This window comes from Bactrocera neohumeralis, chromosome 6 (assembly GCF_024586455.1).
Source record: "Bactrocera neohumeralis isolate Rockhampton chromosome 6, APGP_CSIRO_Bneo_wtdbg2-racon-allhic-juicebox.fasta_v2, whole genome shotgun sequence".
NCBI classification, from domain to species: Eukaryota; Metazoa; Arthropoda; class Insecta; order Diptera; family Tephritidae; genus Bactrocera; species Bactrocera neohumeralis.
Genome location: NC_065923.1, coordinates 20,643,848 through 20,663,703, shown reverse-complemented (window position 1 = coordinate 20,663,703; position 19,856 = coordinate 20,643,848). Strand labels below are relative to the sequence as shown.

The 19,856-nt window shown below is 35.1% G+C and overlaps 2 protein-coding genes and 1 long non-coding RNA gene across 5 annotated transcripts in view; 1 reads left to right on the top strand and 2 right to left on the bottom strand.

Moving 5' to 3' along the window:
• The first annotated feature begins 16,933 nt into the window (after positions 1-16,933).
• Positions 16,934-19,856, top strand: part of LOC126762209 (uncharacterized) — a 200,662-nt gene continuing 197,739 nt past the window's right edge. For both annotated transcript variants that reach the window (XR_007667431.1, XR_007667432.1), the window contains exon 1: positions 16,934-17,277. This is a non-coding gene — a long non-coding RNA (uncharacterized LOC126762209). The remainder of the gene's footprint in view (positions 17,278-19,856) is intronic.
• Positions 17,934-18,432, bottom strand: LOC126762208 (uncharacterized). The gene has a single exon (XM_050478779.1). It carries the CDS (start codon positions 18,203-18,205, stop codon positions 18,038-18,040), a length of 168 nt encoding a protein of 55 aa, XP_050334736.1. The 5' UTR covers positions 18,206-18,432; the 3' UTR covers positions 17,934-18,037.
• Positions 18,937-19,807, bottom strand: LOC126762207 (cytochrome b-c1 complex subunit 8). 2 transcript variants are annotated; one of them, XM_050478777.1, is made up of 3 exons: positions 19,693-19,807; positions 19,182-19,383; positions 18,937-19,108 (listed from the first exon to the last, which is right to left on the bottom strand). In XM_050478777.1, exons 2-3 carry the CDS (start codon positions 19,354-19,356, stop codon positions 19,014-19,016), a joined length of 270 nt encoding a protein of 89 aa, XP_050334734.1. In that variant the 5' UTR covers positions 19,357-19,383; positions 19,693-19,807; the 3' UTR covers positions 18,937-19,013. The 2 variants fall into 2 exon arrangements, with proteins under 2 accessions (XP_050334734.1, XP_050334735.1); XM_050478778.1 differs by having other exon boundaries at positions 19,182-19,400; positions 19,693-19,764.

Genomic DNA, 19,856 nt, shown 5'->3' with positions numbered 1-19,856 from the left:
AAAAGAGCGATAGCTTATTAAAAAAATTTGCCGAAAGCACTAAATTTTCGGTGTCAAAATAGAACAATGATCATATCATCGCCCAACTTTAGATAAAGGTTCTATATCTCAGTAACTACTCCATCAATTTCAACCAAATTTTGTGTGTAACTTTATTTTTACATTCCTACTATATGTATAAAACAAAAAAATGGGCTACAATCACTACATCCCATACATATGTACAAATTTTGAATTCTTTAGCTAAATAGAGCTTAAATCGAAAGGCAATGACGTTGTTGAAATAAACCTTCGACTCACGTCAAGAATTGTATAAATCAAACGCTTTCAAAACGGTTGAAATATGTAGACAGTACTACCTATGGTTGACTTTTTAACGAAAATATCGCCTATTTCTAATCTGTAATCTATATGAAATAATTTTTACTCAAGTTACAGCTTGCATGGACGGACGGACGGACTGTAGATCCGTATTGCCTATGGCTGACTTTTTAACGAAAATATCGCCTAATCTGTAAGATCTATCAATGAAATATCTGGTCAATACTCCCCTAGTCCCTAGTATCTATTAAAAAAAATCCGCACATATTGGTCAATATACTTGTATGAGTCACCTTAATGAAATTCAGAAAGCGTTTCTTTATGATAACCGTGTATCCTTGTACTGAAAATGGATAAAACCAGTAGAATACTACCCTTACCCCCCATATACCTAATAAATGTATTTTCAAGCATTCGGTTGTTCCTATACCTTATATATGGGTTAAACTGTGAGGTAGCTATATAAAGTGTTCCCTACTTTTTTAAAGAAAAACATAGAAACTTCAAATTTAATGGGGAATATTTATTACTATTCGAAAGAACATTCTTTGGTATTTATTTTTTGAAGATTATCTCTTTTAAATGTTGGCCGCGGCTACGTCTAAGATGGTTCATCCGTTTAGTCCGATTTTCGATGACTCTTTCGAGCATTTCGACAGGTGACTGGCGGACGACACGCGTAAAGTTTTACTTTAAGGTCTCAATCGAAGTGGGATTGTACGCATAGACTTTAGGCTTTACACATCATGAAAACAGGAAAAAGTTTAATAGTGTGCTATTACACGATCTTAGTGGCCAATCGACCGGCCCAAACGTGAAATTATCTGCTCACCGAAGTGTTCTCTCAATAAATCCATTGATTGATGCGATGTATAGGAAGTGACACCGTCTTGTTGAAACCAAATGTCGCCGAGATCACGAGCTTCAATTTCAGACATCAAATAGTCGGTTATCATGACACGATAACGGTCGCCATTGACGGTTACGTTCTCAACAGCATCATTATGGACCGATGATTCCACCGGCCCACAAACCACATCAAACCGCTTTTTTTTCTGGATGAAATGGCAGCTCCTGCTCTTCAAATGGTTCTTCGTCCCAAATGCGGCAATTTTGCTTATTTACACACCCATTGAGACAGAAATGGGTCTCATCGCTTCACAAAATTGGACTCGAAAACGTCTCAACTTCTTGGATCTTTTCAAGAGCCCAAAGAGTGAAGCGATGTCGCTTGGGTAGGTCGAGCGGCTTCAGTTCTTGCACAAGCTGTATTTTCAATTTAAGATCTCGACGTAAAATGCGTCAAGTCGTTCCATACATCAGTCCGAGTTACTGCGAACGGCGCCGAATCGACTATCCATTGTCTTTGTGTGCACTCTCAGCTACGACTGCTATATTTTCATCACTGCGTGCTTGACGTGGCCTTTTCGGACGAATAATATCCAATAATGAATGCTGGGTCTCAAAATGAGTGATGGTGTTGAGTCTTTTCAGACAGAAAAATTCGTCAAAAACAGTCATGGTATTCCAACAAAAACTAATAACTAACTTTCGATCCACTTATAAGACGATTTAAGTAAAATCAATCCCCCGAAACATTATATATTTATAAATATACAAAGTATGTATTTGAACAGTCTTATGATTCAATTATCTCTCAGTTTTCAAAGCTTCAGTACTGCAATCCTATTCGTATGGATTTACCGTTATTTACATTGAAGCTATAATCTGTGGTTGAATTTGATAATACAACAACTCGGATTTGATATAATTCCATTTTTGTTACACCTAGTTGCCCAATTTCTATTAAATACTTTCAATACTCAAAGCTATGGAATATACAAGTATACCGTTTCAATCGACTGAAGGCTAAGCATTTGCAAAGATATTATTTTAACGGCTCACCATTCTCCGTTCATCATCTACATTTTACCGATTCTACTTTAGTTTACTAAGTTTCTTCTTTACCAAGCTTCTGAAGGTGAGATCTCAGGGGTGAGTGACCTGTGATGAACCCTACACTGTTGCTTAATTACCTTTATACCAACAGTAAATACGTTGTTGAAGGATCTTAAATGTAAGTTTTTTCTCTTTTGGCCGAACTTCACCAACCTGATGAAGGAATAGTACATTGGAAGGTTTGCGAAGAAAGTGATAAACATAACTAAGATATCGTGTATGAAAAACTCATTTCGGGCAAATACAATATTCCATATCAGGCACTAATCGGTTTAAAATTAAAAAAAAAAAAAAAAACATATGCAAGCCAGCCTAAAGGATATACGCTCTTCTTAAGGCGTTATATGAGGGTCTTCGGGTAAAAAACAGCCTTTTGGAACAATTTTTTTCTCTTATAAAAATGAAATATTTTATTAGAATTTTGTATTGCTACAAACATACACTATTAACAAAGATAATTCGAAATTTTTTTGAAAAAATTATTTTAAACTTGACCATTGGAAGAGAGATGCGTCCGCGTTGGCAGAATAACTCCTTACAGTATAATTTCAAGTGAACAAATACGTGTTTTAGTTAAAACCTTAACTTAGAACTTGGACGAAGGAAACAAAACTGAAAATTTTATTTTTGGCAGACATTTTTACAAACAAATTTTCAAATTTTTGTAATCGAAGAAAAGTCCTTCGTCCAAGCCTTTAAGAACTGTATCTCAAAGATCTGTGTAAAATTTCATGAAGATCATTTGAGTAGTTCTCGAGAAATCTTGGCAACTGATTTCAAAAACACAGTTTCGAAAAAACCCGTTTAAAAACGGTCCACTACGCCCAGCTGGCCTCCAGCGCACAAGTTCTCAAAGCTGTGTGTCCGAAACTATTACTCTGGGTTTTGATTCCAAAAGCAAAATAATAAATACACAATATAGGCGATTTAGTTACCAGAAGTGAAAAAAATGCCATAAAAGGACTATGCCCGAACTAGTAGTAATCCATAACAAACAGACTATGTTGGTGTCTCTATAAGTTCTCAAAACTTTTGAAAAGGATTCAAAGGAATTTGGAAATTTATTTCTATTAAAATTTTCTTGTGATTTCAAAACTCTGAAGACTCAATATTCCTAGAGGGCATAACAATGTACGCTTAAAAATAAGGACACAACTTTATTTTATGGGTAAATAAAGAAATTTTGTACCAGAGTTTTCATAAAACAACTTGGCGGCGAAACAAGTTATGAGAAACCAACTAAAGGTGTATAAAATATGCCATACATAAATACTTACTAACTGTCAGGTGAAAAAACTATTAAAAATCCACTAACGAAACACAAAGAGGCAACGCAGAAAATTATTAAACGATGGGTGTAATAAGAATTTAAACTTAATAACATACTCGGAGGCATCAATAATGCCGAAATTGTGGTAATGAGACTCGGTTATTTTTTACAACAACGGTACTGGCACCTTAACTGCCGCTTCCATCATCATGCCACATTGTCATGGTTATTTTTCCAAAACACACACACACACGCATACAAGCTCAGTGCCGGGCAAGTAGCCTCGAGTCATATGTGAAGGGAATATAGTATGCTGGCGCACTTGTCTGGAGTGTTTAAAAGGACCGGCGCGCACGCGCGTTAATATTACAAATTATTTGGTTGGCTGCAACTGAATCAAGGCAGTTATAACAAAGTATATGCCCGTTATTATGTATCCCTTGCAAAGATACAAATTTGTGATAATAAAAATGCATATTTTTCATAACGCGTGGACATCACGAAATGCATAACCGCCCAAAAAGTATGTAGGGCGCGCTGGGCATGCTGACGCACAGTGGGTTGTTTACAATTTTTCTTGAATTTTTCCCTGCTACTCATTGAAATTTCTTCATTACTTCTATAAATATTTTTACACTGAATGGAGTAAATTATTCTTTAATAAAATTAGAATCACACATATGGTCTGTAGACCTCGGCGCTGAACGACCGGTTGATTGCGTTTCGTCTAAGTCTTTGAGGTTGATAGTCTGATCAACCCACTGTAAATAGTTCGCTTGTTAAATTATTTATTAAATATTCATAAGCGGCAATATTTTTTGCTAAATTCGAATTACGAAAATCATGCTGTCGGGTTAACGTTTTCGTAATTGATATGTTCGGAGCAGGTTTTACACAAAAATTTAGCTGCATACTCGTACTTATATATTTTGGTTGCATTAATTTGTGCTATTATGCGCGTAATATATCTGCATATGCATCACTTCGGAGTATATTAGGGGTAGTTCACGTTTGATATTCGTACAAAGTTCTTAAATCGTCGCTGGCTTGTTGGCATAGACCATTGACTTGACGTAGTCCCACAGGAAATAGTCTAATGGCGATAATGGCAATTGACTGGGCCATTTCGTGAGATAACACGTTCACCAAACTTGGTTTTTAATAAATCGAGTATAAATTGAGAACGACGAGTGAGAGACTGATTTGGGTCTTCCTCAATTGATGCGCTAACGGCAGCAATATTCTCGAAAGTACGGGTACTTCTTTGTCTCACTGGCACGGGAATACTTTGTGCTGCGCCTGTGGATTCAAATTTTTCCACTAAACTCAATTTTTGATCTGACAAGACGATTATGACACCCATAAATTGAACGTAGCGCTCCTAAAGTTGAGGCCACTGACTCCGAATTTCGGCAGCAAGTTTTAATAATTTCGACTCTTTGATCGTATATCTTTCCATGATGTAGTGGCAAACCTTACTGAAGAGAAATGTCAAAAGAGCTGTCCTTATCAGTTTACTTTTGTGACGTCCTTATGAAAAAAACCTTATATGGTATATGATTCCGAAAACAAGTCAACGTCACATTAATAGAATTGTTTAACCAAAAAATATACTGAAAACATGGGATCATCATTCGACACGACTATTGTCATATGACAAATATCTTGTGATCAAATTTGACTCCAAAAATTAATCGAAACCGGGAAAAAACCGGTCAAAACTCAAAATGAATGCTCAGGGTATTTTTTGAACACCGTGGCGTGGTTCACTATAAATTTGTTCTACGGGGTCAAATGGTCCGAATACTACTTGGCTGTTTTGAGGCGTCTAAATGAAGCAATTCGTCGTAAACAACTGGACTTTGACTGGGTAGAAAATTAATGAATTTTTCACCACGTTCATGCGTCGTCACATCCTGGTATGATTATGACTGACATTTTGGTCAAACATTAAAGCGGATTAGTCAAATTAAGCTCCTTATGTCTTTTTCTGTTCTCGAAACTGAAAAATCCGTTTGGCAAAACATGCCATGAGTCCATTAAGGCCATTAATATCATTCATTGAAGGCACTGAAGGCTATCATAGCCGAGGCTTATGACAAGTGATTATAAAATTCGATTCAAGTAGGTGTAATACATACAATTATCAAGTTGAGTAATACCCGTTTAACAGCCTACGAAGCCAAGCAAAATAAACCTCATTTGGGCCGTACTATTAATAAACACACGAGTCATACCCCTAATATATAATAACGGGTGAATCGAGAAGACGTAACCTTTACAAATCATTAAACTTTATTAGGAAAGTTCACGTTCTGTAAAGAATCTGTTTCGCGCCGTTCGCAGCAACTCGGGCTGACGTATGGAACGATTTGGCGCATTTTACGTCGAGATCTTAAATTGAAAGCGTGCAAAATACAGCATGCCGCTCGACCTTCCTAAGTGACATTGCTTCCAAGAAGATCCGGCGTTTTCGAGGCAAATTTTGTTTAGTGATTAGGCCTATTTCTGGCTCAATGGGTATGTAAACAAACGAAATTGTTGCATTCGGGATGAAGAGCAACCTGAAGATATTCAAGAGCTGCCATTACATCCAGAAAAATAACGGTTTGTTGTGGTTTGTGAGCTGGTGGAACCATTGGTCCAAATTTCTTCTAAACCGATGTCGATGAGAACGTAATCGTCAATGGCGACCGTTATCACGCCATGATAACCCACTATGATGCCCGAACTTGAAGCTCGTGATCTCGGTTAGTTAACTCGGTTTCAGAAGACAGCGCCACTTCCCACACATCGCATCAATCAATGGATTTATTCAGAGAACACTTCGGTGAGCAGATATTTCAAGTTTTGGGCCGGTCGATTAGGCACCACACCACACCGTTAGACTTTTTGCTGTGGGGATATGTAAAGTCTGAAGTCTATGCGGACGAACCAACTTCGTTTCAGGTCTTGATAATAAACATTCCCAAATAAATTTGAAGTTTCTTTGTTTTTTCTTAAAAAAAAGTAGAGAACCTTGAAATGGATCACCCTGTACATATATATAAGACATATGTAGGTATTTACATGCAAATATTTTTGTTGGTACGAAGTTTCTGTAAATTATTTAAGATTACAGTTTTTAACTGGACCCAATTTCCTTTAATTCATTTACTGCCCGAGTTTAAATGGCAGTTAGCCCCGGTAATAGCCATCAATAAGTGTTATTGTCTGTAGCTGGCTTACGCTATAAATATTGAAAGTTATTTAAGATTAAAAGAACTGATGTATCGTGAATTCATTTTGGCCAACAGCTAAGAACATTAAATTATTTAAATTAAAATCACGTTTTTATGTAAAATATTGATTTCAAAAATGTAGCTGTAAATAAAAGTAAATGGTTCTGCAAAATTTACATTTTCCACTTAATTCGCAGAAAAATTCGTAATTTTCACATTCATAGTCATTTCATCAGTTCTCGCCTATTATTTGTTGTAATTTATGCTTTATTTGCTGAAAATTTCATAAATGCTGATTTAAAATTTTTATATTTAGACTTTGCATAGACAAGCACAATAGTGAATTTCATTGTTGTTGCATTACAGCTTTACCATTGAACTTGACTGATTGGAGTTTAAATAAAAAGTAATTCATAAATAAATTGCGAAAGTCGATTTTCACACGATACTTTCTTGTGTTACGTAAGCCGTTGCCAATAATGTTTATTTACCCACATGTCATGAGTCAACATTTTTGGCGTTCGATATACAGAAGTTGGTGGGACAATGTCAGAACGTGTTTTAATTGTAGTCAAAAAAAAGTTATATATATGTATATAGGTTGTCAAAAAAGTCTTGCGCGTAGTTCTAGTTTTATTCGTCGCACACGGGTCATGCGTTACCTTTGTGGAAAGCTCATTTCACGCGCTAACACGTGTTTGATTGATTGTCGTTTCTTTTAAGTCGTTCGTGAGTTATAGCGTCGCAAACATGGTGCAAAATAAAGAGAAATACGGCATATTTTACAGTATTACGATAAAGGCAAAAATGCATCTCAAGCCGCCAATAAAATTTGTGCAGTTTATGGACCCGATACAGCTTCCATTTCCACCGCACAACGATGGTTTCAACGTTTTCGTTCTGGTGTACAAGTGGTCGAAGATGCGCCACGCTCCGGAAGGCCTGTCGTCGAAAATTGCGATAAAATCGCTGAATTGGTCGAAAGCGACCGGCATAGTAGCAGCCGTAGCATCGGTCAAGAGCTGGGCATGAGTCATCAAAAATTCATTTCAATTTCAATAAAAAAAAAAAATTCAATAAAAATACCGCAAGACTTTATTGACAAACCATTATTTCGAACTCTCCAAGAAACGCTTTGCTGAAAAGAATTTTCTGGGTTTTTGGTAAGATACAGTAGTGATTAAAAAAAGAATATTGAATGGATTAGAAATGTTTGCATATGGAATGTAGACACAGATCTATAAAATAAATGTATAGAACTGCAGCTTGCTGGTGTTATATTCACTTGTGAATTTTAAAAATCGATTTCTTTTGCAAATAAGAATATCGAATGGATCTGAACAGGGTATATTAAGTTTGTCACGAAGTTTGTAACACCCAGAAGGAATGGTCGGAGACCCTATAAAGCACATATATATGTATAAATGATCAGTATGTCGAGCTGAGTCGATTTAGCCATGTCCGTTTGTCTGTCCGTCTGTCTGTATATATACGAATTAGTCCCTCAGTTTTTAAGATATCGTTTCGAAGTTTTGCAAACGTCATTTTCTCTTCAAGAAACTGCTCATTTGTCGGAACTGCCGATATCGGATCACTATAACATATAGCTGCCATACAAACTGAACGATCGGAATCAAGTTCTTGTATGGAAAACTTTCACATTTGACAAGATATATTCACGAAATTTGGTACAGATTATTTTCTAAGGCAACAATATAATCTCCGAAGAATTTGTTCAGATCGGTTAACTATAGCATATAGCTGCCATACAAACTGAACGATCGGAAAAAGTTCTTGTGTGGAAAACTTTCACATTTGACGTGGTATCTTCACGAAATTTGGCATTGATTACTGCTTAAGGTCACAATATAATCTCCAAAAAAATTGTTCAGAACGGATTACTATAGCATATGCTTCAATCCAAACTGAACACATAGTTACTAACAGAAATGCACCTGTGAAGGGTTTTTAGTTTCGGTTTCTTGTATAGAATATTTTTCGAAAAACTTAAAGTTGATTCGGCTAATAGTTTCGAAGACTTCAGTGTATTTAGTGTAGTGAAATCAGCTCCCAAGACTTTTGAACGCATTTTTTCTGAAACCCTGTTATTTGATTCGACTAAAAGAATTTCTCCAAAACGGGTGGACGGATCGACTTGAAATTTTCACTTGACCTACTTCGATATATTTGATGGGTAATATTTGAAGTAAAAAGGGTTTTGATAATAATTTCAATTTTTATGCCTTTATTTTGTAGTGTAAAGTTTTTAGCAAAAACGACTTTTTTTTGTAAAGCCGCCATTCTGTCAAAAATCAATATTTACTATATTCCTTCGATTATTACTTGTATTGATCTATTCTAATAACATATTTTTTGGGCTTTGGATTTGAGGTTATTTTAAATAGAAAAATCTTGTTCACCGCCAGACATCATTTTGCCATGGCCTTCCTGCAGATCGGTTACAGGATTTAAGGAATTCAAAATTATTCGCAGATTATTAAGGGACACATTTGTGGGAAATTTTGAAAAAATCGATTTTTTAATTTTTTTCATACATTTTGATAGTTTATACCTTTAAAAATAACATAATACAATTTTATAATTAATTTATAATTTGAAGACAAATAATTCAATCATAATCATAATTCGTTATAATTTTTGTATAAAAAAGGGAAGAATGCCACGCAAGCCACCAACAAAATTTGTGAAATTTACGGAGACGATGCTGTATTAGTTCGTGCTGCACAATGGTTCGCTCACTTCCGTTCTGAAAATTTCTGTGAGAGATGCACATCGCTCTGGTCGACCTTTCCTTGAAAAAGTCGATGAAATTATGAAAAAGATTTATCAGGACCGTCACATAAGCAGCCATGACATCGCTAAGGTACTTAACATTCATCATCAAACGGTTTTAAACCATTTAAAAAAGGCTGGCTACAAAAAGAAGCTTGATGTTTGGTTACCACATGAATTGTTTGTGAAAAATTTAATGGACCGAATTAACATCTGCGAGAGAGCTTGGCGGGAAAGTTTTGATGCATCCATCATATAGCCCTGACCTTGCATCATCGGACTACCATTTGTTTTTCGGTCAATGCAGAACACCCTTAATGGAGTAAAGTTGGCTTCAAGAGAAGCCTATGAAAATTACTTGTCGCAGTTTTTCGCCGAGAAACCAGAAAAGTTTTACACTGATGGGATAAGGTCTCTAGCGAAAAAATGCAAAAAGTGGTCAACCAAAATGGTACATATTTGGTTCATTAAAGTTCATTATAAATATAAAAAAATAAATTGAAGTTTGATTAGAAATACGAAAAGACTTTTTTGACTACCCAATATTTTATAACGGAATCCTTATAATTCCAGCTACCCTCAAATATACGAAAGACTCTTGCATTGCTTGTTTTTTAGATCTACAGTAGAGTTATATACAACAATAATTTCTATAAAAACTACTTTAAAATATTCTTTCTGTTCACCTCGTACCTATTTGGCCACCCTCTAAACGTTTATACAAGTACTATGTATCTCGCTTAGTTTTTATACTCGAAAATTGGCGCAATTTTGAAAGTTGTGCCACATGTATGGCATATATTATATTTATAGGTATATATATATACATTGTGACAAAAAATTACCCGAAAATTGTAAATAAAACGCAAAATTTTTAATTATTCATCAATACTTTTTTGTAGCCTTCAAAATAATCCCCAACAGATGTAATACACTTATGCCAACGATGTTTCCAGTTATCGAGACATTTTTCATTTTGGAAAGGCCTTCAGCTCTTCAACGAATTTTGTTTTATCTCCTCGATCGATTGAAAGCGGGTTCCATACCGATGATTGTTGACTTATTTGCATGTCAAATTCATAAACCCAAGTCTCATCGGCAGTTAGAATGTTCTCCATGAATATGGGATCGGAATTCGCATGATCAAGCATGTCCAAAAAGACCTGTTTACGGTACTCTTTTTGAAAAAAATTTGCTTTATCGCAACGAGTCGAACAAGAACGCATTTCATACGCAAAATATCCACCAAAATCATTCGAACGCACTCGCGAGAGATGTCGAGCTCTCTTGCCATCTCTCTAACACCTATCTAACACTTTCCCGACGATATCACCACTGAAGTGTAGCGACTCAAGCAGCTGCTGTAAACAAACTGGTTGACAGATCGTGCTCATATTTGGCATAGCAATTAAAGGACAGTCCTACCAACTGACCAAAATACATTGTTTTTGAAATATGATTTACCCAGGGAATTTAATTACAATTTCCAAGTACTTTTTTGTCACAATGTAGGTCAATATATTTACGTATTTGTAAGTGCCAGAAATTGAAAATTCAATTGCGAATTGCAAATCGCATGTACATACTACATTTGAATCGGCCACAATTCTTTTCGCATAATTATCGTATAATAAAACAAAAATCTTTGTATGTCTGTATGTGTGTGCTGAACACTTAAATTACTCTTGTAGCTCTCAGTCAAATGGCTAAACTGAAATAAAGATTTTTGTAAATGTGGTGGACCGCCGGTCAAAATTTACGAAAATTTGTGAATATTTTATATAGTACATACTAAACATACTAACATACAGGTGATATTCAATGTAAAGAACTTTTTAAATGTTAGGCACTTTTTATACTCTCGCAACAATGTTGCTAAGTAGTATTATAGTTTTGTTCACATAACGGTTGTTTGTAAGTCCTAAAACTAAAAGAGTCAGATATAGGGTTATATATACCAAAGTGATCAGGGTGACGAGTAGAGTCGAAATCCCGGATGTCTGTCTTCCGTCCGTCCGTCCGTCCGTCAAGCTGTAACTTGAGTAAAAATTGAGATATCATGATGAAACTTAGTACGTATGTATTTCTTGGCTCCGTAAGAAGGTTAAGTTCGAAGATGGGCAAAATCGGCCAACTTAACTAAGCCATAAAAAAGATATTAAAGTGAAATTCGGCACAAAGGATCGCATTAGGGAAGAAATCAAAGCGTAAAACTATAGCTATGTCCCAAATTCTATAGAGCGTTTCCTTCGCATTTCCAGATACAGTTCAAAAATGGAAAGAAATCGGATAATAACCACGCTCACCTCCCATACAAAGGTTATGTTGAAAATCACTAAAAGTGCCTTAACCGACTAACAAAAAACGTCAGAAACACTAAATTTTACAGAAGAAATGGCAGGAGGAAGCTGCACCCAGGCTTTTTTTAAAAATTGAAAATGGGCGTGGATTCGCCCACTTATGGACCAAAAACCATTCTCAGCTAATCCCAAAAAAATTCGCTTAACACCCTGATGACATGTACAAAATATTGGTAAATCAGTTCAAACCACGTTAACGCATTTTATAATATATACATTAGGAACCAATGATGATAGCGGAATAAAACTTTACACAAATACGGTATTTGGAAAATATGTAAATGACGTATAATGAAATCTCGATTATCACTTTATCATGCGAGAGTATAAAATGTTAGGTGACACACGAACTTAGCCCTTCCTTAGTTGTTTGTCTTAAAAATATGAGACTACTTTGCTTCGTTTAAAATAAAACTTTTGTTGCCCCAAAAATGCGAAAAAAATAAACGTGATTTTTTCCATTTATTTTATTTTATTGGAAAATATGAGAGCGAAAAAGTGATATTTATTTTTGTCTTATTCAAACGTTTCAAGAAGTAACCTCAGGAGGTTATGGTATGAGCGTTCCATTCCACGAAAAAAGTAAAATTCAAAGCTTCAAGTTTTACAAATTCCGTTCCAGTTCCATATTTTGCTTCTCCACTGTACAGCTTCCTACATTGTACTTTTTTTATTCACTGTAGGATAAAGTAAAATGTAAATGGGTTTCGATTTCTGCATAAATTGTTTCACGGAAAAAATAACTAGTTCATTTCGAATTTGCGTCGTTGCGGATTAATTCTAATGGAGGCAAAATGTTTGCAAACCAAATTTTGTTTAGACTATGGAACGATTTTCCATTAAATCTAATGGCAACAAAATACATATATTTGGTTTGTATATGTATATTGGAAAATATATATGGTACACATAGTACATTTCCGGCAAAACAAAAACTTTGAAAGAGAAAAGCCAAACTGTATTTCTAAGTAAAATGCTGAGAAGTACATACATACATATATACAGTTATGTATGTAGGATAACTGTAAATTAATTAAAGATAGTGCTTCAAACTCGGTTCTGCAGGTAACTCAAATTTTTCGAGTTACATGCGACCCCGACGTTGCTGAAAACAAGGTCCTCCACCGCGCATTGAAAATGGACAAAACGGTGGCGCTTTTAAAAAGTTGAATTTTATCTTAAAAATTTCTCGTTTTTGGTCTGTAAAAATTCGACTTCTGATCAAATCAAAAAATTCGTAGGTCGTTGTATGCAGAACTACTATATACAGAATATGCAGTTCATTTGTCTCCAAGCAATCACTCAAGCAAATTTGAAAAATGTAATTCCATCAGCTTATTTGTACAATATGGTCGAACGGAAGAATCCCCGACGATTGGAATTTAAATGTGGTCTGACCAATCCACATATAGAGAGACCCCACAATCCGCGCCAACTACCGTGGGATAAGCCTCTTCAACATCGCGTTTTAGGTCCTATCGAGCGTACTGTGCGAAAAACTAAGGCTTACCGTCAAGAAACTGAGTGGACCTTATCAGTTTGGCTTTAGACCCTTTGAAGTCGTAGATAATTTCGTCTATCTTAGAGCCAGCATTAACACCAACAACAATGTAAGCTACAAAATTCAAAGGAGAATAACTCTTACCAACAGGTCCTACTTCGGACTGAGTAGACAATTGAGTATAGTCCTCTCTCGACGAACAAAGACCCATTCTACAAGTACTCATCATCCCCGCCCTGCTTTATGAGGCAAAGGCATGGATAATGACAACCACTGATGAAGAGAAAGGCACCGCGAAAGATTTATGGTCCTTTGCGCATTGGCCACGGCGAATACCACAGTCGATGGAACGATGAGCTGTACGAAATGTTCGACGACATTGACATAGTTCAGCGAATTAAGAGCCAGCGGCTATGCTGGCAACGTAATGCTATCCGAATGGATGAAAACTCTCCAGTTCTGAAAGTATTCGACGCAGTACCCGCTGGGGGAAGCAGAGGAAGAGAAAGACCTCCACTCCGTTGGAGAGATCAAGTGGAGAAGGACCTGACTGTACTTGGTATCTCGAATTGGCACCAAATTTATCTCGATGTCCTACAAAACTACCAGTCCTATGGAAACAAGCTAATTGGCAAAGTTATAGCTTTTAAAAAGATCTGCAACCTTTGTGTTAACACTTCTCTAACATAACCACGGTTTTTGGTTTTTTATTTTTATATCGTATAAATTTTTTTTCTTTTTCAGGAAATTTGCATTAATTAACCTTTTTATATCCGAAATGTACTTTTTGATAAAATTTTTAATTTCTTCTAAATATGGAAAGAAAGTAACTTAATTTTTAATCGAATTATCACATCAAAATATCCGTTTTCTTAAAAAGTCGGTGAGCTCTTTCTTCATTGGAATTTCTATTGTGGTTGTTGATGTCCTTGACCGGACAAAAAAAACGGGTCCGTTCCAGCTACGTACATAGATCCTACTGTCGTGCATATTACATGTACATTACTATGGTAAGTTTTTTAAGAAAATGCAAAGAATACTCCACTAAACGATTAAAAACTGATATTTTCTCGGGAAATTAAGATAAATCGTTTTTAACTTTTAAAATTTCATCCACAACCCTATTCTCCCTCTTCCTAACCGCATGACCGTCTGTAAATTATTTTTCTTTTTCATCTTTGTTAATTTACATTACTTTTTTAATAGAAATTTTTCAAAAATTATCGACTCCGATATAGATACAGAATTTATATTAAAAAAAAATATTTCCTCTTTCTAGAAATTTTACAAGCAGCAAGTCAATGTCCCTGCTACCACACGCAAAGTCATAAAAATAAAAATAATAAATATTTATTTACACACATACATCTATTGTTAGAATTTATGGTGCCATTTTATTCATAAAAGTCTAATATTTCAAAAATTCCGCCATTAAATACTGTGAAAATATAAATTTCCTACAAACTTTATTTAGTTCAAATGGCGCACGTATCCGCAAGCGGTCACTATCAAAAATTTCTAGCCTTATGGATAAGTAATAGAAGCAAAATATGCAGGCAATAATAAAATTAATAAAACGCTGGCGACCCAATACGCTCTATTGCATATTGATTTGATTGTATGCTTATTGCTTAAGAACTTGAATGCGTTTAAGTCACGTTCTAAGTGCATTGCATTGCATTGCCATGAATTTCTTAGAATAACCGAAAAAAAACAGTTTGCCGTAACAACACTGGCGCTCTTACATGGCAGCAATTGCCGTTGGCATTCTAATCAACGCGTTGACCAATTGATATATAATATACACATATAAGTATATGCGTGCAAGTAAGACCATCAGCAGACTAGGAAGCCATTTACGCATTCGCACCAGGAAATGCGACGCGTGTATTTATCTAATTTTGTCCATTGGTACGCAATGGATAGGGCGATTGATTGGATCGTCATAATCAATGCGCAAGCAGACTCAAGCATGCGTACACATACATGCATATGTATATGTGCATGTAGACAAACTTTTATGGACTAATTGTGCGCCCAAGCTTTTCCGCTATGTAAAATGATTTGTGGTGTTAGGAAAGACTAAAAGGAAGGGTCAATTGAATTGATTACAACACTACATATACATACATATGTATGTGTGTATGTACAAACATGTGTCTTGCATATTCAAATATCAAGCAAAGGCCCCTGCTGCAGTTTTTTATTCATATTTTCACACATATGTGCACTCTATACACATACATAGTATGCAGGACGTAGAGAGAAAATCGAGACCCGGGAATGATTGGAGAGAAGTTGTTGGAGAACTCCTAGAAATTGTCTCCGATCTTTCACCTCGTCTCTTTTTCACTGTTTGCATGCATTAAATAATCACTGGACACATCAGGAATGAACAACAAAGTTTTTATACATATGTATACACATCTTTACCACCACCATTTCATATGTCCAACCGTATCTTATTTTACATATTTTAATTTACGTAAGCCCTTCTTGCTTTAATTTGTACATACATATCTATTAACAATTATGCGAATAAGTGACACAAGGAAAACTGGGTCAAAAAAATTAGGTCAAATCTATCTACCAATTTACATTTTTGATTCATTGTAGTATTTGCCTACCTGCTACTTCACAAATTATAGTAATTTCCGTTAAAGCCCATGTCATATCGTTGTTGTTATTGCAGGTGCCGACATATTGAAATGCTGTAGAGTTTGCTACTCCTTGGCTGGCTAAAAATCCAGATGCCTTTTCTTTACTCAGTCCAAGCTGCCGTATCAGTACCTACTCTTAGTCATATTGGTATTTTAGTATTTTCACCTTTCACATTAAGCCATATCAACATATTACCATATCCGTTTCATAATTCAGATGGAACCGGATATGCAAACACTTTATTGACTTTGTATATTTTGCAAATATAAATGCAAAGAAATATCCAATTTTAAGAATAAAAGCAAGTAGAAAATACCTTCGCTTAAACACCTAAAAAAATATAGGAGATAGTTCTTTGTAAATATAGATTTTAATTTAGAGTTGGTACCTGCAATAAACGAGTAAAATAAACTTTAACAGTCCCAATGCCGCATTTCGCCTTTCCAATTGCTTTTACACAGCCTGCACATATTTTGGACCTTTTCTCTGTATGAAATAGCAAAATGGCGGATATTCCACACATTTCCGTGCAGGCAGACGAATTTCATTCAATAAATGATAACAAACCACACTCCCACAAGCCTTATAAATCTTTTTACTACTTCCGGTATACATTTGATATATAGAAATATTGCACTTTATATTAAATACTAATTGAATTTACTATATATTTTTCTACCACACAAATTTTACCTTACAAAACTTTCCACTTGAAAAAACCAACACCAACTGAGATAAGTGTTGCAAATTTGAATATGACATAAAAAACAAGGCCTACTTAGCCTGCAAGGTGTAAGTGGAATTTGAAAATAATTGTAATTAAGACCTCCCTGTATTAAGTAACGTCTGTATGTGAATTTGCATATGTTGGTATTGGAAAATAAATATGGTGTCTTTTTGCGCTAAATTTGGCGTCTAGTTCCTCGCGCAGTTAAAAGTTTTCAAATATAATATGTTGACTTATTAAATTATAAAGCAGTTTATTCGTGATGATAAGTGTGTGCCTAAACTAAGAAATCTTGGATACATTTAATTTGTGTTTTACAGAGTTTAAAAATTTTGTGCCAAATGAAGTAATAGAATTTCCAATAAGAAGCGCCATTACATGAATGTCTTTAGCATCAGAAGTTCTTCAAAGCAACTACAAACAGCGCAGATCGGATATACATACATATATCATCTTTATGCAAGGTATGTTGTCTATATTAATTACTTATAAATGGCACATCTATAGATTTTCTATATATCTGTGCAAATACTATTGTACTTAAGGCTATTTCCTACTTTTTATACCCTGGACAGGGTATATTAAGTTTGCCGTGAAGATTGTAAACCCAGAAGAAAACGTCGAAAATGTAATTAATAATAATCAGCATGACTAGCTGAGTTGTTTAGCCAATGTCCATCTGGCTGTCTGTCCGTCTATCTGTATATACGCGAACTAGTCCTTCAGAATTTGATCTAGCGATCTGAAATTTTGCATACGACCTTTTCTCCGCCCTATCGATATCTGGTATCATACCACTACATAAATTTTTCAGATCGGACCACTAGAGCATATATGTATGTATGTAGCTGCGAAACAAAATAACCGATCAAAATCAAAACCAAAGTTCTGTATTCTAGTTCGGTACAACCGAAGTAATTTTTTTCCTGTTTAAATAATAATATTTACATATATTAGAACGTTTACTATCTATAAAATAGTTCGTATTCTTATTAAGATTTCTACTTTTAACTCATACATACACGGTTTGCCTCAATTGCAAGAACTCCGTTTATATATTTATTTATGAACAAATTAATCTATACACCTACATTCCAACTGCAATGAAAATTAAAAGAACTTTTTAATTTAGATTTTTATATTGAATCTTAATTTATTAAGTTACTACATGTCCAGTTTTAAACATCACCACAGAACTCCAGTCCTTATTGCGCTATTGTTTAGTTAAGTGCCACAGAAACTGCGAAAACGATTCTTTAGTAGAATTACAATAAATAGGATACCAACGGCCACGGTAAAGACTTGGATGTTGACAACCTTCGAATCTAATACTGATTTTAACACATTATGGAAGGTTTGACTGCGCATTTCATTACTGCAGCAATCATCCATCTTATACTGTTGTCTATCTGCATCCGTTCACGTTCAGAAATTGCCTTAAAGTTTCTTTTATAATACGCCAAAAGTTGCTTTAAGATTTCGGATGCACTTTGTTGACTATAAGTAGTTTATACATGAAAAAGGAATTCCGCCAAAAATTCTTTAAAAAATTAATATGCTAGAAAAACAAAGAAATTTATTAAACGACACAAATCCAGCTGTAAAATGTAAATTGACAGTTACATCAGCTGACTGACTCACGACACTTCAAACGTAACGAGAGGGTGCGTTACGTTATTTGTAGGGTGAACCATGTGTCTTAAATGTGAAATAGGAGAAAAATTTTTTAATAAAAAAAATTAATGAATTATATCCAACCAAGAACAAAGTTTTTTTCCAATGATATAATAAAAAACAACAAAATGTGATTCTTACACCTTCTAACAAATTTTTGGTAATTTCCTTTGCTTCCTAGTGATAAGGAAGTAAAGATGTACTCAAGTGCGACTTCATATGTAAAAAACAACTCCTTCCTAAAACAAGTGTTTTATATTTTTAGTTATACTTATTGACACCAACATTTTAAAATAAAATTCCAGAGTTTTTAAACAATCTAAGACCAACGCTCTATCTCCCCAAGTTAGCCCCATCTCCAGCCACAATCGCCAACGAGTTAACAAAATAATTGTGATGTCTCACAAACGTAACATTCTAATTTGGAGCGAATGACACCAAAAGATGCGTACTTTTCACAATTAAACTATTTATTTTTTTCTAGTTTTGTGTGGTCGAAAATCTATTTAATTTTAAAAATACATTTCTATTCTTCATCCTCGAAATCCTTTGGATTCTTACGAGACAAGTGGTGGTGCTCACGTTCCGTCAGATCGTAGATAAGATATCCAACAATGAAGGCTGAAAAAAAGAATTTAAACAATAATTTTAAAGAAACTTCCATACCAACAGGTGATAGGCTCTCATAACTTACGTGGTGCCACAATGAAGATATTAGAGCGGATGCGGTTGAAAATGTTGGGCACACCTTTGCTAATCGCTCCAGCAAACGCACGCTGTTCAAATGGCGACAGCTTATAGGTGACAATACCGTGCACCTTGGCCAAGTTGCCGAAATGGGCTCCAAGCAGGGACGAGGTGATACGCATTTTGTTTGGCTGCTATGTACTTCTACACTGGAATTACAAAGTAACTATTTGATGAATTTATTGCAATTGCATTATGTCAGCAAGCTAAGAGATGCACAATTATTTGTATAAATATGCAAATTGTAATTATGAACATTTTGCAAAAGATTTTTTTCTATTCGCTGTCCGATTTGGGTTATGTAATATAATTGGTTTGCTACCAAAGTTCCTGTCAGCACCGGGCACTTATGAGCGTTTGCGTTGATTTTAGCCAAAATTTGCATATTTATAGCATTATGCTCTATATTGTAATTGCACATTATTTTTGGAAAATTCGCACACCAAATGTTTTATTACCTCGATCAAAGAAAAACACAAAAAATTATGTGCCTTCAAATGGCTCGACAATCTGCTGCAACACGATGAACAAAAACACACACGAGGAACGAAACACTTTACAAGTGGGATTTTCAGTGTTGCCAATTTTTGTGGAATTTTGCCCCTATGCGGTTGTAAATTTT